At 42.6% G+C, this 27,671-nt stretch overlaps 1 protein-coding gene across 1 annotated transcript in view; it reads left to right on the forward strand.

Moving 5' to 3' along the window:
- GABBR2 (gamma-aminobutyric acid type B receptor subunit 2) overlaps nt 1-27,671 on the forward strand; it is a 312,749-nt gene that overhangs the window by 94,294 nt on the left and 190,784 nt on the right. Inside the window, exon 3 of the mRNA XM_036330236.1 lies at nt 26,491-26,661. Coding sequence (XP_036186129.1) covers nt 26,491-26,661 — 171 coding nt within the window. The remainder of the gene's footprint in view (nt 1-26,490; nt 26,662-27,671) is intronic.

Genomic DNA, 27,671 nt, shown 5'->3' on the forward strand with positions numbered 1-27,671 from the left:
CTGACTTCCCTTTGGGGGAGACAGCCTGGAATACGTAATCAGTTGTTTCAGTTTCCTGGTGCTACAAAAATAGAGATGTGCACGACAGAGGGGTGAAATGCACCCTGGTGCTGAAATTGGTTAAATTTAACTTGCTTTTGCCGGGCTTCTTGATTCATGGTTGCTGTGATGAGAGGCCAATATTGTCTAAGTCGTGATGTGAGTCCCTTAGCCACTGGGCATGTCAGCTCCTCCAGCTAGATTTGAGGACCTCCATAGAGGCCAGGGCCTGACGTGCGGGCTCTGTCTCTCTCCCATCTGTCAGACCCACACAGGTGGAGGCTCAGACCTGGGTCTTGCAATAGAAATGACACACCAGGGCATAGCGTGGCGTCACCTGGGAAGGGCCGGGGTCTAGCCATTGCAGACTGAGCAGTGTTCAGATTGGAGAACACACAGGGTGCTGGGGAGGAGGGAGGAATATTGGCTTCCAGAGCTGCATGGCTCTGAGAGATTTTGCTGCTTCTCTGTGACGTAGGCGGGGACAAACAGGCAAAACGGGTAGAGTTAGAGCGGAGCAGGGTTTGCGCTTGTGGCTGGAAGCATCCAGCAGGGAGCAGGCTGCCTGGCTGTGAAGCAGTGAGTTCTCCGCTGCCTGAGATTCCCCAAGCATTCAGTCTCCGCCGGTCCTGCTGTTGGGGATATTTACTATGTTGAGTAGGCACAGACCAGGATGGTGGCTCTCAAACTATATTGTAAGAGTCACTTATAGGGTCTGCAGTTGTGCTGCTGTTAATGCAAATTCCTGGCTCTGCTCCGAGCAGGTCCTGGTTAAGGACTGGACATCCCACTGCTCACCCCTGCTGCTGGGTCTATACCAGCGGCTCAGGTGATTAGAGGCAGTTGATTCCTGGCAACTTGTTAAAGCCAAGGGATTTCTAAGTCCAGTTCATAGACACTGGGACCTACTAACAAGTGCTCCTGGTCCAGAGAACTTCAGTTCATGCTGCGCCTGTGGAGCAGATAGCAGGGATGCCGCTGGAGAACATACCCTAGTGCTGCCAGGATGAAGCCCATGATCCTTTGTGTGATAAGAGGGTGCTCCATCACCTCGCCATCCTCCCTGCCCACTTCCTGCTCCTACATGCCGAGGGCTTTGTACAGGCTGTTTCCTCTGCCCATGGTCCCTTCACCTGGCAGGATCATGGTTATCCTTCCTGGCACAGCTTGCTTGTCCTTTCTTTGTGAAGCGCATCCTTACCTATGCTCCATTACCCACACCCCACTCCCAAGGTGTTTGCTGCCCTGTGCTTGCACCTACCCTGGCCTTGAGCTGCCGAAGGTCAGGGCCTGGCCTCGTTCACCCCGTACCCTGGGCCTGGTGTAGGCCTGGCTCCGATGCTGAGTGGCACCCAGGCAATGTTTGCTGGCATAGTTCTGGATTCCTGCCTTCTAGGCCTCAGGCTCGTATCCTGATCCTGAGGGCAGATCATAAGAGCCTGCCAAACTTGGGAGGACCCAATGGCTCTGCACCTGCAGCTCCTTGTTAAAGAAAAGGAAAAGGAGGCCTGAAATGGTCTCTACCTCTGCATCAGCCCTCGCCCCCTATCTCTGGACCCAATTTTTTTTTTTAATCCTCACCTGAGGATATTTTTCCATTGACTTTTAGAGAGAGTGGAAGAGAGAGGGAAAGACAGAGAGAAACATCGATGTGAGAGAGACACAACAATTGGTTGCCTCCTGCATGTGCCCTAACCAGGGCCTGGGCCAGGGAGGAGCCCACAACCGTGGTACCTGCCCTTGACCAGAATGGAACCCAGGACCCTTTGGTCCTCTGGCCGATGCTCTGCCCACTGAGCAAAACCGGCTAGGCTGGACCCAATACTTTTTAACTAATATGTTTCCTTTGAAAATTTTTGCAGACCCCCACAGAATCCTATCCTCAGAGGTCTGAAAGTGGCTTGCTTCTGACCCTGCTTTGCACTTTTTTTGAGCAGTTTTGCAGACCTCCCAGCAGCCTAGTCTGCCCTTCTGAAAGCAGAAGGGTCTGGGGGGAAAGCAGGAGGATTTGGAGCTGGATGGGGAAGATGGAGGCAGGGCAGCAGGAACAAGAGAGGGAGGCAGAGCCCAGCGAAGGAACAAGAGATGCTACGAGAGGGGCTTTGACCTCCTCAGAGACCAGGACAAAGCTCCTTCTTTTAGCTTACAGACAGAAATAGCCTAGCCGATGAAAATAAAGTCAGATTCCTGAAGGGATAAAGGGCTGCTCTCAGGAAAATGCAAACACTACTTCGTCATCAACCATATCCCGCAGAGCCTGTCCTTTAAAAGGCAGCCTCCTATATATCCCAGCCATTCCTGTGCAAAATTCCCCTACTTTACATCTTGCCTTTTTTACTGTTTAAATTGTATTGCTTGATGAACCAAAATTTAACAATTGACTATTTTACTTTATTTTACAGATGTAAGTATTTTATTATTTAACATTAAAATAAATTCAAATATTAAAAAAAAAAAGGCAGCTGCAGCAGATTATATGAAATCGTAGATGCATTTCTCCTGGCACCAACCCAAGAGTCCCCTCGGCAGCCTACCCTGCCTGCCAGCCTGCCTTGGCACTCCCTCCACGCCCTTCCTGGGAAGGAGCACTTCAGTTTGTGATGGGGCTGTCTCCTGGGAGGAGCTCCTGTGCGGGAGTGGAGGGAGGGAGGGCGTGCAGAGGGAGAATGTTGGCTGCGTTAGTAGGTGTGTTGGCAGCTATGTCCCAGCATATTTAGGACTTGATTTCTGAAAACCCTAAATCCTGCTTGGTTTTAACATTAAAAAAAAAAAAAAAATCAAGTCTTTTGCTATTTACAGAATTCCAGAATCACTTAAATTGCCAGTCAATGCCATTTGCTTCGTAAGAACAGGAATGTTGTCACCTGGCTTGATTTTCTCTTATTAAAGTTCTATGTTGTGTGAAAAATCAAAAGATTGTTTCTTCCATAGCTGTGGGTTGTGGAATTTGAGGTAGATTCATAGAAAGGCAAAGCTGGTAGGGACTTAATAATCATTTCGTTCAGTCTCCCCATTATACAGATTGGGAAACAGAGGCCCAACACAGGTAGGATCTTGCCCAAGTTCCTGCAATAACAGCAGAGCTGAGTCCCATGGCTCGCTCTTCAGTGCTTTGTAATATATACTGTGGTCTTAGTCATCTCTCTCAGCCTCACTTTTTCTCATGGAATGTGAGAATAACAAGCTAGCCTTCTGTATTTCTTGCAATTGTGAGGATCAGTGAAGGCTTTTCTTTTTTAAAAATGAAAGTACTTTTATAGACTATAAAACAGTAAGTAGCTGCTGTTACAATGACAAGTTTTCCTTGGTTCAGACCTCTGATTACAGTGATGGGTGTTTAAAAATTACCCCCTGCTTTGCATCAGCAGCAAAGGTTGTTTACTCTGGTACTGCAGACCCTGAAACTAACGTCAGAAGCAGAATGGAGGCTCTTCAGGGCCTACCTCTCAGATGCAGTGAGTTTAACCACAGGGATGTGAAGTATAGCAGAGGGAATACAGCCAATAATATCGCAATAACTTTGTACGGTGACAGGTGAATACTGGACTTTTCGCGGTGATCACTTTGTACGGTATATAAATGTCAAATCACTATGTTGTGCGCGTAAAATTAATATAATATTGCATGTCAACTATACTTTAATTAAAAAGTGATTTACCTTCCAGAATGAAAAAAAAATTCAGCAGGCCAGCCCACGTGGTGCCACACCCTTGCTGTGGAGCAGATAACAGGGACTATGGACTTGCCTGGAAACCATTTAGGAACGTCGGTGTGATTAGGCCCTGCTGGAAACTTTGCTGTGGCTACTGTCTAAGAAAGAGAATGGAGGCCAATAATCCAGGGCGGGTCAGAGCCATTTCTTGGTGCTGGTCTCCAGAGGGGCCATTTAGCACATTAATAATCTATGAGATGCTTCCTCCTTCTAGATTCATAGAAAAAAAAAGGGTGGGGGAGGAGAAGGAATATTAAGGGCATGCACTGTGAGCCAAGTAGAGGGGGCGGGAGAGACCCCACAGACCACCAGAGCCTATGGATGGGCCTTCCTGGCCCTGTCAGTGGATGCCTAGAACAGTAAAGCCTGCTTCTGAGAGCAGGTGGCATGTCACGTGTGAGGTGAGGAGAAGTTGGTAGCTTTTGGTTTAGATACAAATGGGTGAGAGGAAGTATGAGCTCTCAGAAGGGACACCAGCAGTATCTTCTGTGAGGAAGGTCACGTGTTCTGTTCTCACTCATTCATTCATTCACTGACTCCTGCTTATATTTATTTATCCATTCCCTCACTTAACAAGTGTTGTGCCTGCTGTATACCCTCCCAGGCCTAGTGTGAATTCCAGTGCCCAGTGCTGCCACCTCAGGACAGTTGGACGTGGCAGAGAGGCAGTTTGGCACAGTAGCCAGGACAGAGGCCTGCAATCCGCAAAGTCTGGGTAATTGTCCCTTCTCTGTCTCTTGTTGATAAAGCAGGCTTGGACTAATTGGCAACCTCCTACAGCCTCACTGAACTTATCTGCAAAATGGGCTAGCTAAATCTGCCCTTCTTCTGGGGCCGTTGAGAGGAAGACACAGGACAGGGAAAGTGGAGCAGGTAGAAGCACCTTGCAGGCTGCAAGCCCCTAGAGATGTATGGCTAATGTTATTACTACTGATGCTTTGCCATCTGAGACACCAGCCAGGCCTGGGCAGGGAGCTCCTTGATGATTTTTAGGTCTCAATTTCTCTCCCGATTGAAAGCTGTGTGGATGAGATGAACTGTCACAGACCATGAAGGTGACTCAGAACAGTAAAATTAAAACAGAGAACCTACAGGAGAGACAAAATAAGCCCACGGCAGCTGTAAGAGGCACACACACTTTTTTTTAGTTGAGTGTTCACAGAAGCAGAGGCAAAGAAGGGCATGCTGCTGTTGAGTGCACGGAGGTTCCCGTTCTATTCCTGCCAAGGACCCAACTCAGATCTTTCCTGTCAGCTGGTTAAAGATGCAATTCAAGGTTCTGACCCCATTATTAATTCCAGACCATGGCATCTAAACTAATACCAGTTTCCAGCGTGTAACTCCAATGGCCTCATTGTTTATGCATCTTTCACCACCTCAGCCCCTTTCTGGAAACGTGCAGGGTGTAAATAATTCATTCTAAATAAATAAATCACTCGCACTGCTCATGGTAGAGTGATGCTGCTAGTAAGCAGCGTGACTGCAGATAGCATTGAGTCTGGAATTATAGCCTGAGTCTGGAAAGAACTGGAGAGGGAATTAGAAAAGTAACTCCCTCCAGAGAACAAATGTGTAAAATGGGTATAATAACCAACGTATAGGGCTGTTGTGAGGGGTAGAGGTAATCACGGTGGAGAAGGAAGTGTGGGCAGGAAAGTCTTGGGCAAACGGGGATGAGTTGGTCATCCTCGCCGGCCCTTGTCCTGCATCTAGGAACAGCCTGGACCTCTGTGCACTTGTTAGCACTCGGGTGATTCTGCTGTACAGAAGCAGGTGGGGTTCAGGCACCAGATGAGGGGTCGTACTCGGCAATGCTTCTCAAATGGATCTGAAGGTAGGGCTCATCAGGTGGGCTGCGGTGGGGGTGGCATACTGGTTTACTGGTTAAAAATCAGATTCCCAGGCCCACTGATCAGCATCTCCAGGGAAGAAGCCTGGGAAGCTGATTTTTAACAAGTACCCTGGATAGTTCTTCTCATCAAGGACATTTGGGAAACACTGGTCTAGAGATTGTCCAAAGCTGTGGGGTCCACGAGACTAGCAGAAGCACCGGGGAGCACATTAGAAATGCAGATGTCTAGGCCTCACCCCAAACCTGCTGATCCCGCATCTGAATTTTCACAGGACCCTAAATTATTCTTGCTGCTCTAAGGTGCCTCTCATCCAGGACTACCAGGGGTCTGTCATGGGAGCCCCGGTGTCCGCTGAGGGGGAAGGTTTTTAAGGATAGGCAGTCAGACTCTGGAGTTGGCTCAAGGAAAACATCTATGATTCAGCCCCAGGATCCCCTCTTGGAATGTCAGAGTGAAATGCGGGTGCAGTCAGTGCTCTCACCAGCTCTGGATGTCCCTGCAGTCAGCATCACGGATCACAAGGACTCTTGTTAAGCTGCGGTGCAGACAGAGTGTGTCCTGCTCCAGCCCAGGTCTGACACACTAACCCGGGAGCCTCTTTCAGCCAGTAAGACCACCAGCCCCCTAGTGACCAGGAGCACCCAGAGGGGACCCCTGGCTCCGACTAAGGACCAAAGGAAAGAGCACTGGGTCAACATGAGGGCGCCTGGCCTCCGTCGGTCCCTGCCATCTCCTGTATGGGGGGCCTTACACAAACCTCTTCCTCTTGCTGGAGCCTGAGCATCTTCCCCTGTAAATGTCCTGTTTCCCCCCAGGCCCGTGGCAGTGCTCCTGTGAGGCAGGGCCTGGGGTCCTTGGTGGCTGCTGGGCAGGTGCTCTGGAACAAAAGCACAGGGTTTGTGTCATAACACAGCACTGACTGCCCCTTCTCTGTCCCATGTGATAAGATGGTCTTGGGCCCATTTGTACAGAGGGGCTAACCTGTTTGATCAACTTACAATACCAATATAACTGGGTGCATTTCTTGGGCTTGGGGTCCAAGGGACTGGGTACATATCTAGGTTCTGGCACGTGTTAGCCAGTAACCTTGGGCAGGTTCCTTAGCTTCTCACAGTCCCAGCTCCTTATCCGTGACCCTGGCTGATTGTGAAATGACCTTAGATGATGCCCACACAGTTCCCTGTGCTATGCTTCACTTTTCTCCCTCCTGGGGACTCCTACTCAAGGACTCAGGTACCCAGACAGCCACCTATTCTACCTCCCAGGCAGAGGCAGGACCCTGAGATCTAGGATCCGCTCCCTGGGACTAGCTGGGTTGCCTGTGTACCCTTGACTTCCCTGGGCCTCCTATTGTAACGGGGGAGTGTTGGACTAGTTGATGAGCCATATAACCTTGATAATGTCATGCCATTATTCCCAATATCCCCTGTGGCTTAAAGCCATCAGCACCTACCTTAAACCTGTTGTTCTCTCTCTTGGGTCCTGCCTATGACTCCCTCCATTAGGATCTCACGATCTGAGGCCTGGTTCTCTTTCTGTTCCTAAGCCACTTACCACTTAGGCATGCAGTTCCATGTAGAATAGTGGGAACAGCCTTGCAGTTAGGCCAAGTTCTCAGGTTCGATGTCTCTTAATCTCCACTAGATGAGGAAACTGAGGCACAGAGGAGTTGAGTGTTGTGCCAAGGGATTGCCAGGTCTAAATGGCTCCAGAGTCCCTGCTGGCAATCACAGGTGCACTGCCTCTCACACAATTTCATTTAATCCTCAGGGCAACACTGTGGGGAAGGGAGAGCAGGCATCATCCTAGTTAGGCCTGTTTTTCAGAATGAGGAAAACAAAATGCTGGGAGCAGACCTCAGGGCATAGTAGTGGGGTCTCTGGAGGCAATGGAGGGAGGCTCCCTCCATGTCTCTAGGGCCCCTCCCTGCCCCTCTCTGCAATGAGCTTCCTCCCTGTCAGCAGATGACAACTCAGGCTGGTGTGAACCTCTCAGTGCAGGCCTGTGTTCTCCTTGTAAATCATTCATCACACACACACACACACACACACACACACACACACACACACACTACTTTTAAACCTATTACTCATCCAGTTACTTGTTATGTATAAAAAATAAATGGTTCTTTTGAATTCAGAAAATAGATGGACTGGTTGTTAGTGAAAATCAATAACTATGCTAAGTATTTCAAGCATACAGGACTTAAGAGTTCTGCTCTGAGAGGTTTTATAATGAATGGGTTGTGTTTTTTTAATAGAGCATAGCCTAATTTCATTTTGAATTATACAGAAGGTTTTCACTTTTAGTCTGTTTACTAAGAAGATTAAATAATTTATTATTTCCATGATGAAGAGATAGAGGCTTATAAATCGAGAAGTGCTCAACTTGAGAAAAACAGTCCTAGGTAGATAACTGTTAGATTATGCCCAAATGACAATATAAGCATAAATTTCTCAAATGTCCCCTAAGTTCCTACATTGGCTGTTACATAGCACTTCTAAGATGGTGCGTTGGCTTTTCACATGCCAGGGACTGACTCCCTTCTCATGTTCGGTGTCTTCTGAAACTCTAGGCCCATTGCTAGAGTCACAGGTACAGAGACTCTTGGCACAGCAGGGCAGCTGTGGCCCAACCCAGCAGCCTAGACTAGCAAAAAGGAATCTTTCCTCAGTTCTAAGCTTAAGCATTTCTTTCCTGGGAAGCCCTTCCAGCCAGATTACTGCCTCTAAGACCCATCTGCCTGGCAGCATCATCAAAGGTTCAATTCGCATTCTGTGCCAGGCTGGTCTGATCATTGTGGGCTCCCTCCGTGAGGGTGGGACCACATCTCCCTTGGTGGTGGTGGGAAGCCCAGAGTCTGGGCTGGAATTTAAGAGAACCTCCAGGAATCATTGTTTTTGTTTTGATTTGGGTTTTTCCCTTCTCAATTTCTCCCTCTGTAAGTAGCATTATGAATTCACGGATCTTTAAAAATATATTAAACGGATGCCATTTCAATCAGTTGCAGACATTATGTTTTAATGCAGAGTGTTTTCACTGCTCTCCTTATGTTTCTACCTCTATCCCAAATTTTCTTCCAGTTGTTTATTTTGAAAATTTTCAAACCTGCAGAAAAGTTAAAAGAAAACACAATGAACATCATATTTCCTTTACCCAGATCCACCAACTGTTTACATTTTGCCATGTTTGCTTTCCTCTCCTTTTCTGGGCCCCTCCCCACCTCTCCACACACTCATTTTTTGTTGAAGCACTTGACAATAATTTGCAGACATAATGACACTTCACCCCTTAATGTGTCAGCATGAATCTCCTAAAAACAATTATATTCTCTTACATCACCAGAATATAATGATCACATCTAAAAAAATTAACAGTGAAACAGTAACATTACCTAATATGTGGTCCGTATTCAAATTTCACCACTTGTACCAAAATGTCCTTTTTGCCACTTATTTGTGGGTGGTGGGTGGGTGAGAAGGGATCAAGAATCCAACCAGGGACCTTGCATTGTATTTGTTGTCATGTGCTCAGTTCTTTAAACTAGAAGGTTCCTGTGTTTTTTTGCTTTCAGGATATTGATCTTTTTTAAAAGCCCAAGCCAGTTGTATAAAATGTCCCACAAATCCCAAATCTGGACTTGATCATTTTTTCCTGATTAGATTCAGATTAAACAGTTTGGGCAAGAATGCTACGCTTTTTAAATACCATGTTCTTCCCAGTGCATCACACCAGAGGCCTACATTTGAACTATTACTGATGATGCTAAATTTGATCACTGGCTAAAGTGATATCTGCTGGTTTGTTGTGAAGGTACCTTTTCCTCTCAGTAATTATTAACTAATCTTTGGGGTAAGACTTTGAGACCATGTGAATATCCTATTTCCCCACAATCTTTTACCCAATGGTTTTAGCATCGGTTTATGGTCCTTGCCTGAGTCACTATTAATTACTTTGGAGTTGCAAATGATCATTTCCAATTCTGGTGTTCCTTCTACATTTAAGCTGGCATTTTTCTCTGCAAAAGAGCATTCCCCTTTTTAGTGCTTTCTTTCTCTCCTCCTGCCCTCTTCTCGCCCTTCCTCTCCTCTCTGCCCTTAGTTAGTTTGGGCATTTACCTGCCCTAGACTTAAATGGGCCATTTCTCCAAGGATTCTGATTCTTTCTGGTGAGGAATCATAGTTAGAAACCAAGATCTGGGTGCTAGGTATACTCATTGCTACTGGGGCTCACTGCTTCTAGATGTTTTTATTGAACTGAGCTAGAAAATATATTTAATGTTTTAAACAAAATGTTTAACTTTAATCTGACCACAAGGAGATAATGAGACAAATATAGGACATTCTACACCCAGCCTGGATTCTTCAAAGAAGTTAATGTTGTGGAAAATAGTAAGAACAATAGAAAGGCAGGGGACTGTTCTTAGATGAAAAGAGACTAAAAAAATGACAACCAGATGCAAGGCATGAATATCTATTGAATCCTGAATTTTAAAAAATGTAAACAGCATTGTTGGGAAATTGAAGAAATCTGAATGTGTACTATACATCACATGATACTGAATTTCTGCTCATTTTCATGATGTGATAACGACAAATGTAATGTCATTCTTAGGAGCTGCATCCTGAACTATTTAGGGGTAAAGTGTCAAAATGTTGATAAGTTTATTTCAAATGCTTTAAAACCAAAAATTATGTGTGTGCATGTGTGTATGTGTATCTTTGTGTGTATATATGTGAGTGTATATATTTATATGTATATATTTATTTAGAGAGAGAGAAGAAAGTAGATGTGGAAAATGGTGAATGGTGAAAGGAACGTGGTGTTCATTGTACTGTTCTTTCAACTTTTTGTAGATATTTCACAAAGAGCTGTGTGTATGTTTGTGTGTGTGTGTGTGTTATGTTGGGAGGGGGGACAGTAAAGATGTGTCCAAATGTCCTTTATAGATTTTTCTCTGTGTGACTACCAAGTATAGCAACTTGATATACTCTGTTTTTAAAATTTATTTTATTGTTGAGAGTGTTACAGATGTCCCACCATTTCCTCCCATTTGAATGCCTTCATTTTTGTTTAAGTTTTTAGGGATTGATATTTTTCTTCTTATTGAACAATTTTATTTTAAACTAGAGGCTCAGTGCATGAAATTTGTGCACTCAGGAGTCACTGAGCCCGGCCTGTGCCCTCTCCCCGTGGGCCTAAGCTAGTAGTTGGACATCCTTAGCGCTGCCGCAGAGGCGGGAGAGGCTCTGGCCACCGTTGCTCCGTGAGCCTGGCTTCTGGCTGAGCACCACTCCCCCTGTGGGAGTACACTGACCACCAGGGAGCAGCTCCTGCATTGAGCGTCTGTCCCCTGGTGGTCAGTGTGTGTCATAACGACCAGTCGGTCCACCGTTTGGTCAATTTGCATATCAGCCTTTTATTATATAGGATGTATACAACTTTTATATTATGATTCTATAGTCAAAACTATACAACAAGTAGAGAATTCTTGGCTCTGATTCAGCTTGTTCTGTTCCATACCACCCCTATAGATAACCATTTTTATTAGTTTTTTAAAATTTATTCTTCCAGTGTTTCTTTTTGCAGATTGTATGTGTGTGTGTGTGTGTGTGTGTGTGTTTATTCCTTTACTTCCTTCTTACACAAAAGGGAGCATACTATATATGCTGTTCCGTACCTTGTTTTTTCACTTACTTGACCCAGAACTCACTATTTTATCGATCTATAAATGACATTCCTTATTCTTTTTTACAGCCGCTTTGCACTTCTTTGTGTGGACGTACTATAGGGTGTATAGACAGTCTTCTACTGATGGACATTTGGATTGTTTCCAATCACCTTGGCTATGTGTCATATTTGTGCCAGTGTAAATTGGGGCTGAATTCCTAGAAGTGGGGTTTCTAAGTCAAGAGAAAACGCATCTATAATTTTTCTAGAAAATAAGTCTTCATTGAATGAATGAGAAAATGAACGAATGAATTTGATTGATTAAGAAGAGCAGATAGTAAAAGGCTAATATCCAAATGGAGACATAAACAATTAGGCCAGTGATGGCGAACCTATGACACGCGTGTCAGAGGTGACACGCGAACTCATTTTTTTGGTTGATTTTTCTTTGTTAAATGGCATTTAAATATATAAAATAAATATCAAAAATATAAGTCTTTGTTTTACTATGGTTGCAAATATCAAAAAATTTCTATATGTGACACGGCACCAGAGTTAAGTTAGGGTTTTTCAAAATGCTGACACGCCGAGCTCAAAAGGTTCGCCATCACTGAATTAGGCTAAATATCTTTGTGAAAGAGACTGGTTTAAAACCCTTCTGGCAATGTTGTCTCTAGTCCACCAATTCTCATTTTCTCACCTAAAGAAAGAAGTCTTTCTCCTTGGTTTGTAAATTAAGCATCAAATTATAAAATCACAAAGTCTCAGAACTGAAATAAAGAGCCACCTCGTGCTGTCTCCTTACTTTTACAAGGAGGGGACCCACGGAAAGAGGGCGGGACTAACAGAGAGATGAAGAAGAAACCCCAAATTTAATTCACTCCCCTCCGATTCAATAACAGTAAGGGAAATATCTGCTTTGTAATAAAGCATAATTGTTTTTTGTTTCTACCAAGAGTCAAATGTAGAACTGTATTACCAAAAGCCCTGAGGTATTACAGAAAGAGTGCAGTGGTTCAGACCCCTGAGTGCTTTCTGTCACAATGACATCTTTTTCAACAGAACTCTCTGAGTGTAAATGATTTTGTTCCACATTTTTGGTGTTATTCTAGGGCATTCAAATGTAGTCATGATGATGAATTGGATCAGGTGGAGGGTTTGCCTGGCGGTGTGCATCCTGGCCGCTGATGTGGGTGTTCACGTTTGCTGAGGGTAGCCTGGGATTATGTAGTCATGGCACTGGGAGCATTCAGTTTTGATTCTGAGCAGGCAGCATGGAGCAGCAAATGAGTTTAGTTCAGCCCAGCTGTGGACTTGGGCTGTGAGCCTGGGCAAGTCCCTTGTCCTCAAAGTGTAAAACAAGCCCAAGATGGCAGATAAATGAATGATGTTGGTGCTATTATTTCCCCTTCCTGTGCTAATTGCAGACATAACTAATTGATCACCACATGCTGTCCACTGACTTAACCCCCTTCTCTTGGCAGCCACTGTCAGGCCCCGCTGACAATATCACATAGGCTCAAGTGTATTTGCCATTTCTGACTTGGATGGTTACATAGGGTTACCAGGTAGTATACAGGATGCCCAGCTAAATTTGAATTTCAGATAAATAAAAACAATTTTTTAGTACAAGCATGTTCCAGATATTGCTTAATATGATAACCCCCTTACTTAGGCCATTTCTACTTCTACAATTATTTTTTTCTATGTCATTAATTTCTTTTATTTGAGAGACCCACACTCTTTTTGGTACTTATGATAGTGCCCATTCTCCAGTGCCCAGGTGAGAGTCTAGCTCACTCTAGATTGTTTAAATTCATATTATGACTTAATGTAATGGAAAGTGATGGAGATTTCAGTAGATTTTTATTTCTGAGGACCTATATTTTTGTAAGACTTCTTACTGAACCTGCAGTTCTTTTTCTCAGACCTCATCGTTTGCATGTCACTTTCTTAATTCTGCCAAATCTATATGCCACCAGTATTATTATCTTATTTAGTATTTTCATTTAAATTGACTTATCCTTTTATTTAAATACCATGAATGGAAAAGTAGTATCGTTTACTAAGAAGATAGTATAAAGGTAAATAAAGAGAAAGCATTCCTATTAAGTTATAAAATACTAATCTGGGTTCACCTAAAAATCATTGGATATGCCACCAACAGTGCCCACAAGACACAATCCTGAGTAATGCGAACTCCCTGCCGGTTTGGGGATCCCTTCATGGCCCTATTAGACGATTCTTGAGCTTCCCCTTCAATACCTCCAGTTATGGGGGACTCAGTACTTTGCAAGGTTTTGACTCATTTTTGAACATCTTATTATTAAATATTTCTACTTTATATTGATCCATATCAGCCTCCCAGATACAGTCAGACATTGATTCCAGTTTTCCCTCTGGGACCCACACATTACCCGTGCTCCATTTGCATTCATTCATGCATTCATTTGTTCAACAAGTATTTGAGTGCTTCTTATTTTGCAGTCTTATTGAGGGAAGTAAGGATGCAATTGTAATGCAAGGTCTTGATGGCGGTGGCCTAGCCTGGAGGTGGGAGTGTTTAGGAAGGCTTCTTCATAGGGAAACGAGAGAGAGCCCTGTATGTTTTGGGAAACAAGGCTGGAGTGCCAGGCTGAGAAAGGAGCCTGGAGTGGTAGAAAAGGTGGGGCAAAGCAGACCAGTTGAGCCTCCTGACCCTTGCCGTCCATTAGCACAAGGACTGACTTCCTATAATATAGTTTCATGTATAAGTTCTCTCTCTTTTTTTAAAGGGCCCTGGAGAGTTAGTCAGGGCTAACAAGTAAGGAAACTGAGGCCTAACAGACTGCTGGTAGACTTGCAGCGGATACACAGAGGAACTGGGTCTTTGTACTCCATAGCCACACATCCATTTTCATTTCCTTTAACCCCTGCCCCAGCCCCAGTCCTACTGGTCCAGGACGACCTCCTCTGCCTTACTGAAAAAAACCTCACATTCTTGGAAAGCACCTTTGAATCTTTTATCTTGATTCAATTTCATTTTCCCAGGACTGACCATGAAGCAAACCTCAGAGATCTAGAGTCCAGCATCCTGTTGCTCCCTTCCTTATGGAAGGCATTGGCTCACAGGGTACATTGAACCTAAGATGACCCCTTCTTTTGGAGCTCTGATGTCCCTGATATTTAGCCTTCCCACAGAAAGGGGAAGAAATAGTGCTAGGAGAACTGAGGGACAGCAGCGAAGGCTCCCTGGAGGAGGTGGCTGTGAACAGGTTTGGACAGATGAGTAGGAGGTGGCCCTGGAGAGATGGGAAGATCCCGCAGATGAAAATGCTGAGTCCTCTTCCACTGCAAGCATCGAGCTGGGCCCCAGCATACCTTTCCCTCCATAGATGCTATTTCAGCCTATCAACTAATTAAAGGTTCTAAATTGACATGAGGAGACATGATTTTTGCAGTGTGGTAATTAAAAGGCAGTTGGCTTCACAGCTGTGATCACATGAGAGCGCTTCTTACCCCTAAAGACATCAGCTGAAAGCCAAGTGCAAAGGAGCTGAGGAAACCAAAGAGGTTTCTAATGTAATTTGTTAATTTCCTGCATTTGTCACCTGCACAGCTGTGAGGGGGAAATGGAACATTCTACCAGAAGTTGAAGAGAAAATTAAAGACATACATTCTAATTGTACACAATTAGACAAGCAATATAATCATTTTTAAAAATTAACAAACCATTTAAAAATCACTAGATTAAAATTTAGAAGGCCTAATTTAGAATTATGTCTCTGCCTGGGGGCAGCCATGTCTCTATGAGCAAAACCTTTCATTCATTGAGGCTTCTCATCTGTAAAATGGGTATATTCTACCACTCTGCCTTCCTTATGTTGTGGTATTATTGAGGGAAAGAGCCGTTAAGTTAAAATGCCTTTCATAATTGCAAGAAATCCCATCTAACCGCATAACTTCTAAATCTAGAAGTTGGGTGCCTTTGCTCTTTCTGACCTCACAGTCACCCTGAGACAGGGGTGTGACACCCTGGTTTACGGAGGAGGAGACAGATCCCGAAAGTTGAAGTAATGTTCTCAGAGTTGCCTATCAGCAGTGGGGCTGGCATTTGAACCCAACCTGTCCAAACTGAACCCCCAAACTCTTATGGGCCAAACTGCTCTCTCAGCACTGACTTGGTTTTGCTGTTTCACTATTTGACTCCTGTTTTTTTTTTTTTACTTTAAAAAAGAAAAATAAAGAATTTGAGAAGTAATATTTGTTTTCCAACCTTCTTTAAATGAAATAATGATAGAAATTTTGAAGAGGGGAGTGATGAAGTAAACAAAAATCACAGAATGACACATAACAAAAAAATTGTATCTTAGAGACCAAAAAATTAAGTTATTTTACAATTTACTGTTTACAAATAAATAAAAGCCATTTCTTCAACTAAGTGATGGGCAGTTGGATATTGGCTTTGTTATTACTCCTTCAACTGAACATCCATATTTTATATACTTATTTATGTAGTTTGTATTTTATAATAGAAATTTGAAAAGAAAAGTGTAAAGAATTTTCTCTTAAAAAAATCAAATATATCTATGAGCTTGGTTTCATATAACTGAATTGGACTATTTTGGGGGATCAAAAGCATAATAAGCCATAAATGTGGAGTGATTGTTTTTCTTTTAAGCAAATTTTATTTTTTATTCTTCCTCCTTTTAAATGTCCCAGTTGCTTCCTCAGCTTTTATCCAACTGCCTCCCTAAGAAGCAGCATTGCATGTTTGAGAGAGAACTGTATGCCAAGAACAAAAGTCCCAGGTTCAAGTCCTAGCCTTGCCACTTACTAACATGCGAATTTGAGGAAGTCACTTACCCTCTCTGAGCTTGTTTCCTCATCCATTAAATGAGGGTAATAAGGTCTACTCTACCTATAACATGGGACTTTGTGAAGGTCAAAGTTAGACTAAAGAAGTGAATGTGTTTTGGAAATTGTTTTTCACAGAGAAACATGGGAGCCTATGGAATGAGCGAAGGCTTGTGAAGTCAGAGCCTCTGCTCTGCCAATTGCTTGCTGTGTGACCAAATGCAGGTGACTTAACCTCTTTGAGCCTCAGTCTCCACATCTGAAAAATGCAGATCACAGTAGTATCTGTCTCATAGGGTTGTTTTGCACATTAAATGAGAAAGTGAATGCCAAGCCCTTCGTGCGATGCTTCCCCACGCTCATTCTGCAGTAACTTCAGGGAGTCAAATACCTGAGCTCATATCCCAACCAAGTCCCTTGCTAGTTGTACCTGCCTGAGCTTGTTTCTTCGCTGGGACACAGAGATAGTAATGTTTTCTATGTCTCCCTCACAAATGGCTATACGTTCCCAATAAGAATACAGACATGGGAGTGGGTGGTAAAAGCTGAACTGCTGTGCGCCTCTGAGTGAGTAAACACTAAAACTCAGCAACTGGAAGGAGAGAGAGAGACGAGTGTTCCCCAAGTGGTTCCAGCCCAACTCTCTCTCTGACTAAAGAGGTTTCAAGCCTTAGAGCAAATCTACGCACGATGCTCGAGCAGGCCCCTTGTGGGAGTGGGGCCTCAAGAACTCACCCGAATGCCGGGCATTCATTCATTTCCCTTCACTTACTGGGAGGTGCTTTACAGCCGCTCCACGTCACATTAATCTCACAGGCATCTATGTCGAGGCACTTTGTGTCCAAACAGTGTTTCTCCAGGGCTTGGGCGCAGCGGTGACCTGGCACAGACCTGAAGTGGACCCGAGTTCCCAATGCACACAGCCTGGTGCCTTTGTACACATCCTGGCACTGGCCACAAACAGGGTTTTGTCAGAAGCTTCCTGAGAAAGTTGTGTCCCATTCATCTTGGCTGAAAGGAACCCTAGATGACAAATACCTCCCTTATTTAATTACAGAAACAGTCAGCAAACCCATGGAAAAAGATTAAACTGAGCAGAGAAAAGAGCAAGCCTCGATCATTTCTCCCCTCTCCCATCTGGCTGGAGTTTCTCACCTAGGATTTAGCAAATAGGGCCGCTCTTGGCTATACTTGCCACTGAAAAATGGTTTCTTCCTGCAGAAAACTCAAACTCCGAGGCCCCAAACCAGCTAAAGAATGAATTGCATTTAGGCAACAATTCATCAGTGGTTGGGAAGTTAATCAAGATTCTGAAGTTGGGAGGTATATTTACATTTTTTTATCCAGGTTTATATCTGCAAAGAGGAGTGAGACACAGTGGCAATTATCTGAATAAAATCAGATTAAATTAAACACACGCCCACACAAAACTAACTCCTTAATCATTTCCCTCAATTGTTGGAGAGAGAAGCATAAAATGTTGTGGTTGCAAGGAACCTTTGAAATCTTTGGTCCAATCCATCATTTTCAGAAATGAGAAAAATAGACACCTACAGAGGGAAAATGATTTGCCCTGTTCTCACAGTCAGAGATGCAGCTAAGCCTGGTTTCCCAGTTCCCTAAAGTGGCCTTGTAGTTGCCTCAGCTCTCCACTTCCCTCTGCCCGTGGGCACTTCATGTTCAACATGCAGACCCTAAATTATCACAAAGTGTTTTGTGGCAGGCCAGAGCTTCCCACCCAGAGAGAGATGCTGATGGCTCTCTTCCCATCCCACTTACTGATTAAGCGTGTCCCCCAGAATCTCCAGGACCAACTGTTCCCACCATGGAAACTTGCCATGTTGGAGAGAATCTGGAAGCCTCAGAATAAGCCATCTCTTCCCTATGTCACCAGGTCTCAGAAGGAGGAGCAAGACCTGGATCATTTTCCTATATCATCTGGGACTGACAGCCCAGAGCTGGTTGAAGAAAGAGAAGTAGGTATGAAGTCAAAAGACCAGTTCCATATTTCTCATCCTGACCTTGCATAGCTATGTCACCTTTCTGGCCACAGTTCCTTCAGCTGTAGAATGGATGGTAATGCCTACCTCAAAGAACCAAAGGGCCCTAAGATTCACTGACATTCCAGAAGTTTGGAAGCTTCACTAATTATAAAGTGGATAGAACTGGATTGAGAAAATCCTACCAAACTTTGCCTCCTGGAATTCTGAACCTTGCCTCATAAAAGAGCAATCATCCTAGAAATAATGAGCAGACTTTTTCTTCTTCCCCTCACAATCTGAGATAGAGAACCCAGGGCTTTTATCAATCAGGAAAATGGACAGCCATGCCTCTACTCACAGTTGCTGATCTTGGAGGCAACCAAGATGCTTTTTCTCTTCATTCTCATCTGTCTTTCTAAATTTACACAGAGCTATACATTCCTAAGGGGAAAATTGGATAGGAAGAGGACAGGAGGGGCACTAGGAGTGCACTGTATCCTGGGAAGCAGAAACTTCCTAAGTAAAGTTATATGCACAAGAAAGAAAAACCGTGCAGCAATGTATGAGTTGATGTGCTGTGTTGATCCAGAGTACCAGGGAATCAGGCTCTGAGGGGGGAAGGTCACCTTAGTAATGTAGAACAGCATAAGAGAGCCTGCTGGACACCAAAATCTGTGCTCAAATACTTCGTCTCCAGTCTTCTGAGAAGCATACTCACTTGCAGTATAAGTAGACAGAAAACAGGGCCAAGGACAATCTGCATAATGTGTCTTTTGATAAGTCATGTCTAAAAAGACCGGCTTGCTTTTGAGGATGAATACATTGAAAACACCTAACATTCAGGCTTTGAAAAAGTGTTGCAAAAATGATCAAAGGCAAACAATACCCAGAAGAAGCATAAGGAAGAGTCTGCCTCTGAAAATGATCTATTGTAGGATAAAGAAGAAAAGTTTAGAAAGATGTTTGGTAACCCCAATCATATGCAGAAAAAACATGGTCTCCATGAAATAGCCTGAGATAAGGGGGTGGGGTGAAAAGGGATATGATCATAAAAAATTACTGGGAAACTGAAAATGTCAATAACACAATAAAAATACGTTAGAGACAGTAAAGCTTAAAACTGAGGCTCTTGAAAAGCAAATCAGCAAACCTGCAGAACAAAGAACCTGAATGGCTAACATGTTTATATATTGCAGTCAAATGGTAGAAAAGTCAAGTGCTAATGAAGTGCCACCTTATTCTTGAAAGATTAGAAAGTCAGATAAGCCCAGCCAGCATGGCTCAGTGGTTGAGTGCTGACCTATGAACCAGGAGGTCATGATTCATTTCCTGGTCAGGGCACATGCCCAGGTTGCAGGCTTGATCTCCAGTGTGGGACATGCAGGAGACAACCAATCAATGATTCTTTCTTATCATTGGTGTTTCTATCTCTCTCTCCCTCTCCCTTCCTCTCTGAAATCAATACAAATATTTTTAAATGTTAGATAATACCAAATATTGGATAGAATGTGATGAGATGAAAACCTTGTGCCCTGCTACTGCGCCTGTGAATGGTATAGTCATTTCACCAGAAATTAGTGAAACTCAATATGCTCATACCCTGTAACAAAAGAAAATAAAACAAGATGCTCTTCCAGAATGCAGAGGACAAGGACCAAGAAATGAAGTCATGGAAGGAAATATGACAGATATGGATTTGGAGAATGAAAAGACAACACACAGATAATCAGGTGTTTTGGAGGACAGAAAAGAATATATATGAATATAATACAAATATATATAGTAAGTATGGTATTATATATTACATATAATACTATATATAGTATATATTTTATATTATATATAATAAATAGTATATATTTATATGTTTGTGTATATTTTATGAATTAAAAGACTTGGGTGTATAGATTGAACAGGGAGTGTCCTAGGTAAAATCAAGACTGCCACAGCCAGCCCTAGCTGGTTTTGCTCAGTGGATAGAGCCTCGGCCTGTGGACTGAAGAGCCCCAGGTTCGATTCCAGTCGAGGGCATGTGCTTGGGTTGCGGGCTCAATCCCCAGTGGCGGGGGGGAGGGGGGGCGGCGTGCAGGAGGCAACCGATGTTTCTATCTCTCTCTCCCTCTCCCTTCCTCTCTGAAATCAATAAAAATATTTAAAAAAAGAGTTCCACAGCCAGATCTATCTTGGCAAAATATTTTAATTCTAAGAATAAAGAAAAATAATTTTTTTCAGCATCCAGGCAGATAAAACTAGATACCTACAAATGAACAATAATCAAACTAGCCCCGATTTTTCCTTTGCATTACTTTATAGTTTTAAGGGGAGAAAGTGATAGCCCAAGAATTGTATACCCAGCTAAATTCTACCATGTGTCAAAGCAATAGAGGCTCATTCTGGGCAAGTTTTCCATCCCACACTATTCTTCAGAATATTAAGTGGTACTCCAGAAGGTTGAAACAAGAAGCAAGGTTAATATATCCAGAATGGAGAAGAGTAGACATATAGTCTGAGTATCAAAACAGACAAAGGAAACAAAAAGGAAGCCTTGACAAGAGTAAGACTGCTAACAAGATGACAAATGCAAAACCAAGTATTCATTACATTAATAAGCATATATATTTAAAATTCATTCATGTACTCTTTTCAAGAAATACACTTAAAACAATCTTAATAGAATACCAATAGAAGGAGGATCAATGCTATGGCAGGCAAATGCAAAAATAAAGTAACGGTTTCAATATTAATACCAAGCAAGATATAATATAAAACAAAACAATGAAATGACAAAGGGGTTTATTTTACCTTGAAAGATATTTTAATCCTCAGTTTACTCAATGATTATCTATTAAGCACCTGATATTTGTACTAAGCAAGTGTATACATTGCTGAAAAATAACAGTGTAATTGTAATGAACATTCATGCTCAAAACAACATAAAATCAAAAGATGTAAAGCAAAAACTGTTGAAATACAGGGGCAAAAGTAAGTTTACAGTTGTGAGTATGTGGAACAGAGTTTATTCTTGTATTATTATTTGTTACTCATTGTATTATTTTTCCATACAAACAATTGTAAGCCTGCTTTTGCCCCACCCAGAACATGAAGAAATTGTGAGAGACAATGGAGAAAAATTTAACAAATCTTTCAGTCTTTGATAGGTCAAGTAAATAAAAATATAAAACATGTGATAATATAATTGGTTAGTTTGGTTTTATCGCTTATACATAAGTAACCTGATAATTTTTATAGTTTACAACTAGAGACTCCATCTGTTTTTCCAGCCACCATAGAACTTCTACAAAAATTGATTGTATAATAGGCCACAAAAGAAATCTCAATAAAGTCCAAAAGCAAACACTGTACATGCCAAATTCTCAAAACAATGCAATAAAACTAGAAATAGCAACACTATAAAATAAATTTAAAAGTACTCTCAAATAAATCCTTGGTTTAGGGATTAACTCAAAGCCGCAATCACAGTGTGTTTAGAAATAAACTCAATTGTGTGAAATCAGGCAGGAGAGTCCAGAAAGGTTGGGTCTGTCAAGTTAGGGCCCTTATGCAACAGGCCTTGTGTTTCAAGGTGCTGAGTGGCTGTGCTGGGGGAGGAAGGCCGGCAAGCACATGCAAGGCAGGGGGCAGCCATCAGGAGGAGAAAGCACTACTGTTAGAGTCCTTTAGACCTGGATTTGAGTGCTGCTTCTCTCTCTTTCAATGGCCACTGTGGGTATCTCGATATCTCCCCATTTCTGTGTCTCAGCCTACTTATTCAAAAGTAAGGGCGTTGACCTGTCAGAATGGCCATCACCAATAAATAAAAAATGACAAGTTATAGTGAGGATGTGGTGAAAAGGGAACCCTTGTGCACTGTTGGTGGAAATGCAGATTGGTGCAGCCACTAGCAAAAATGTTTGGAGTTTCCTTAAAAAATTAAAAATGGATCTGCCTTGGGCCTTGACCTGGTGGCTCGGTTGGTTGGAGCATCGTCCCATACACCAGAACGGTTGTGGGTTCAATCCTCAGCCAGGTGTGTATGGGAAGCAACCGCTTCATGTTTCTCTCTCACATTGATGTTTCTCTCCCTACCCCCCATTCCCTTCCTTCTTCTCTCTCTAAAGAAATCAGTTTTAAAAAACCACATACCCTTGGGTGGGGATTTAAAAATTAAAAATATATAAAGAATAAAAATGGATTTGCCTTATGACCCAGCGATTCCACTTCTGAGTATATAGCTGTAAAAACCCAGAACACTAACTCGAAAGAATATATGTATCCCTATGTTCATAGCAGCATTATTTACAATAGCCAAGATATGGAAGCAGCCCAAGTGCCCTTCAGTAGATGAGTGGATAAAAAATCTGTGGTATATACAATGAAATATTACTTGGCCATCAAAGAGAATGAAGCCTGGCCGGAGTGGCTCAGGGGTTGAATGTCGAACTATGAACCAGGAGGTCATGGTTCGATTCCTGGTCAGGGCACATGCCTGAGTTATGGGCTCGATCTCCATGTGGGGCATGCAGGAGACAGCTGATCAATGATTCTCTCTCATCATTGGTGTTTCTATCTCTCTATCCCGCTCCCTTCTTCTCTGAAATCAATAAAATTTTATTTTAAGAAGAATGAAATCTTACCATTTGGGATAGCATGGATGTACCTATGCTCAATGAAATAAGTCAGTCAGAGAAAGATAAATACCATATAATTTCACTTATATGTGGAATCTAAAGAACTAAATAAATGAACAAACAAAATTGAAACAGACTTATCGACACAGAGCGACACAGAGCGAACTGGTGAATGCCAGAAAGGAGCGGGGGACATTGGGTAAAAGAAGTGAAGGGATTAAGAAGTACCAATTAGTAGTTACAAAATAGTCACAGGGAAGTTAAGTAAAGATTAGGGAATATAGTCAATAATATTGTGATAACTATGTGTAATGCCATTTGGGGTACTGGAAATATCGAGGAGAACACTATGTAAAGTATATGATTGTCTAATCACTAAGCTGTATACCTGAAACCAATACAAAATAAAACCGAAAGAAAAAAAGCTAAGGGTGTTGCTCTATATCAGGGGTTCTCCACCCTCCTTGGGCATCACAATTACCTGAGAAGTTTTAAAATAATAGTGATGTCAGCCTTTGTGCCCGGAGATTCTGATTCAGTTGGTTTGGAGTGGAACGAAGTCATTACTATTTTTAAAAATCTTCCAATGTGATTCCAGTGTGCAGCCAGGGTAGAGCATCCCAGAGCTAGATGATTTTGCAGGTTTCTACAATCCAACAGTGCTAGTAGGCACCTGCAGTCTTCGCCCAGGGAAGGAAGTTTTAGGAGGTGAAAGCCAGAGGAACAGTGATGCTAAGCCATCTAATCCAAGTGTGCATTGTCTCAAATGGTGCAGAAAATGTCAGTGCCAGTTCACATTCTGCACCCAACATGATTTAGACCCGGGGCATATATTGTACTCCAAGCCCATTGTAAACACAATGGACCATTTATTCACTGAACAGTAACCACTGTAATTACCTACAGGGCAAACATATGAGGTTGTTCAAGCAACAATTAATTGTGGACCTGGAACTAATGGGACAATAATGGCAAAGTATCAACCGGAGTGTGATTCAGAAATCGCATCAGAAAACCAACATTTTCCAAAATGTATTAGGAAAGCATTTTGGGGATGTGATGGCACATACACCATCGAAGGCCCTGAAATAGTTGCTCCCTGATTTTTCTAATAGCTCCTTCTTGTGCTGGTAATTGTAGGAGCCTCGAATTGTTTTAATATTGAGAAAAATCATGAACAGTGGGTTTTAGGGGACTGCAGAGCTTCTTTTTATTGAGCTCACTATGGGACCTAAATATCACCTGCATGCTGGAGTGCTGATCTCGTTTGGGTTTTAAGATCCTCTTTGTGAATCTGATGGAAGTGGTGGATCCTCTTTTCAGAAAACTTTGTGTCTGTCTGCACATACACACCCATACCAGCTTTTTCATACAGTTTTTGGGGAGCTCATAGACATCTTGAAGCCCCTCTCTGTTCTCTCTAGGTCAAGGTCCAGCCTCTGTTTGCATACCTCCAGACACTGGGATCTCACTACTTTAAACAGCAGGCCTTTCATTGCTGAACAACTCTGAATGCTAGTGTTCCTCAATCTGTCCAGCTGGGATTTTCCTCTCTGCAGGCTCTTCCCATTGGTCCTTGTTGTAATTTTTAAATAGCCACTCTATCCTTGACCTTTACCAGTCTTGGGATGGTGTCCCTGTCTCTAAGGATCTTAAAAATTGGTTCTTCTAGGGCTCCTTAGTTCCAGGTGACAGCAGATGAGCTGTTTGGTGTGTGTTCAGCTTCACACACCAACAGTGTAGGCTGCTGAGGGGACACAGGAGATCCAGGGATCCTGAGTAGTGGCTGTCTGCCTTCTGAGACAGATCAGGAAAAGGGACAAATCTCCACTGCCCCCACTCTGCCAGAGTCTTGGGGGGAGGGGGCGGGGGCGGGGAGAAGGAGTGCTTCCTCAGGTTACAAGAGCATCTTCAGCTGGTGCCTGAGGGTGCCAGGATGTTATTTCCTTGGGTGCTGAAATTGGACTCTGAGAAGTATTAGATCTGGAGCTGCTCCTGGGAAGTTTGGGAAGAAAGCTGGTGGTAGCAAAGAGTGAGCTTGCTTCAACCATGCCCTTTTTGGATCAAAGTTTTAAATGAAACAAATGAAGGAAAGAAAGGAAGGGACTGAGGGAGGGAGCAAGGGAGGGAGGGAGGGAGGGGAACAGAAGGAAGAAGGAAGGGAAAGATGACAGATTAGAAGAAACCATGAAGCAATTTTTATAATCTTAGAGTGGGAAATACAACACCAAACCTGAAGACATAAAATTTAAAAGTAGATAAATTCAACCACATTTTTTAAAAAAATTTCCATATGGTAGAAGACACTATAAGAAACATCAAAAGAAAAGGTATACAACTGGGAGAGAAATTAGTAACTTATATCACAAAGGGCTAATTTCCTTAATAGAAAAGATTATTTCTACCAACTGATCCGTAAAATGAGCCCAGTTGGAAAACAGGCAAAGGATGCAAATTGCTCTCAAACATAGAAGGAGATACTCACCCTCACTAATAATAAGGTAAATGCAAATTAGAACTATAAGATACCATTCTCCCACCATCACACAGCAAAGATCAAAAAGGTTGATAGGCACCTTCTGTGGATTAGGCCGAGGGAAGGGAGAGCAGAGATCAGAGGAAGTGTTATGGAAGAGGTGACATTTGAGCTAGGCCTTGTAGGACATCATTAAAATCCAAGTTAGCAACTTACTGGCACTTAAAAAGAAGAAATAATAAAAGGGAAGAGGAGCAGATTTGACTACTTAGTATAAATTAAAATACACACTCAAAATGGGAAAGCAAACAAACTGGGATACAGCAACTGTAACAGTCTGAGTTGAACGTTATACATATAAAAGTCTTCATTAAACTCAATAAGAAAAGTATTAGAATACCACTCAGAAAATAAAAGACATGAAAAAGCAAATTCCTGAAATAGAACATACTACTGGTTAATGACCACATGGAAAAAGATTAATTATGCATAACCAATGATTGCAATATGATTCCAGTTTTTCAGGGATAAATCATTATAAAATTAAAATAATGTTTTAGTTCCTCTGTTGAATGTGGTAAAATGGGCTCTCTAATCATACCTGGCTAGTGGGTATGTAAATGGATACAATCCTTTTTGGAAGTAAGGATCGAGTCTTTAAAAATCGCATATCCTTTATCTGGGAAATTTTACATCACAGACTTTTATCCTATAGAAATAGACTGAAATTTTTAAAAAAAATGCTGTGCACAAGGATGCTTGCAGAATAATATGACAATGACAAGTTGGAAACAATCTAAATGCCCCCCAATTAGAGATGATTCAATAAATGATGTTTATTTACATACACTAGAATATTATGCAGCTGTAAAAATGTTTACAAAGAGTTTTTAATAGGGTGGCTGAGTACTTGTGTGATAATGCTAAGTGTGTGGACTGAGGGGGGTGGAGAGAAACAGTTCAATTACATATGTGGAATGACCTCAGGATTTTTTTTAGAAGTAATGTGCATGGAAAAAAGACCAGAAGTCAATAGACTACAATATTAATGGTGGTTCTTTGGTGAGGGGTAAAATATTGGCTCATTTTTCTTCCTTCTTTCTCCGTATTTTGCATTTTTTAAATATTCTCTTTCATCATAATGCATTACTTTTATAATAAAAAGGTTTAAAAATATCTTGCCCTGTGTGTTTGGGCCAAAATCAGAACTAAAGCTCTCTTCTGCTCCAAAAGATCCTGGGCTCAGAGCAGTGAGGCCCACCAGTAAAAGTGTTCTCTCTTTTGTGTTTTTCAGCTTTCCTTTGCCGCGACCACACCTGTCCTGGCTGATAAGAAAAAATACCCTTACTTCTTCCGAACTGTCCCGTCAGACAATGCGGTGAATCCAGCCATCCTGAAGCTGCTAAAGCACTTCCAGTGGAAGCGAGTGGGCACACTAACCCAGGACGTGCAGAGATTCTCCGAGGTATGCTTTGCTGAGGGGTCAAGCTCTCACCTCCCTGTTGGCCGCTGTCATCTCCAGGCACTGGCATTATGGCTGAATCAGGGATGGGCAGTATCACAGGGCTTTTAAGCAGACATTTATTAGCAGGACCAAAGTCCTTTTACCTTTGACAAAACAGAGCTGGTGGCTGAGGAATTTGTGCATGGGACAGGTGAAAACCTCCGTTCTAGATCGCTCAGGAGTGAACCCTTCCCTTTCATTGTGCCTTTGGCTAAATCCTGTAGCTTATTCCCTCACTGCCCCTATAGGTTTGTTGTCCTTGTTGCTGATGCTGTAGTGACCATCTAAAAATCATGACAGGGTAGAGGGGTTAATGGGAGGTGGGCGGGGGCGGGAATGGAGGACATCTGTAGCACTTGAAACACAAAAACAAACAAACAAACAAAAAAATGCCAAAATATAAAGTAAAAAAATAAAAAGGTTGCTAATTGCCCTAAATCCCACATCCTCTCCCACTCTCAGTTCAGTGTTCATCTGCCCAGTTTTTTTTTCATTATATTTATTTAAACTCAATGATGTCATACTGTAGATTTTGCTTTTTTCATTTTACAACAGATCTTAGAAGTCTTGATTGATCTCATGCTTATTAATGGTCCATGGTGTTCTGTCAGATGGATAGATGATAATGTATTGAACCAGGCCCCTATGGATGTGTATAGCTTTTTAACATCACAGCCAACACCTTCCCACCTGGCAGATTTCTAGAAGTGGAATTACTGAGTCATTTAAAATAGTGAGATAAATTGACTTCCAGAAAGGCTGTTCCAATTTCTAGTCCCACCAATGTGTTTGAAAATTTCCATTTCCCCACATCCTTACTAAGAGTGGATATTATCAAATGTTTAAAAAGGTTTCCCACTCAAATGAGGGCAAAATTGTCTCTTGTCTTTCTTCCCATTCTCCTTATAGTTCCTACTTTCCTGTCTCCTTGAACTTGGAGCCTCCCAGCAAAGCAAGACATTCCAGGTGTG

The sequence above is a fragment of the Myotis myotis genome, unplaced genomic scaffold, assembly GCF_014108235.1.
Source record: "Myotis myotis isolate mMyoMyo1 unplaced genomic scaffold, mMyoMyo1.p scaffold_m19_p_12, whole genome shotgun sequence".
NCBI lineage: Eukaryota > Metazoa > Chordata > Mammalia > Chiroptera > Vespertilionidae > Myotis > Myotis myotis.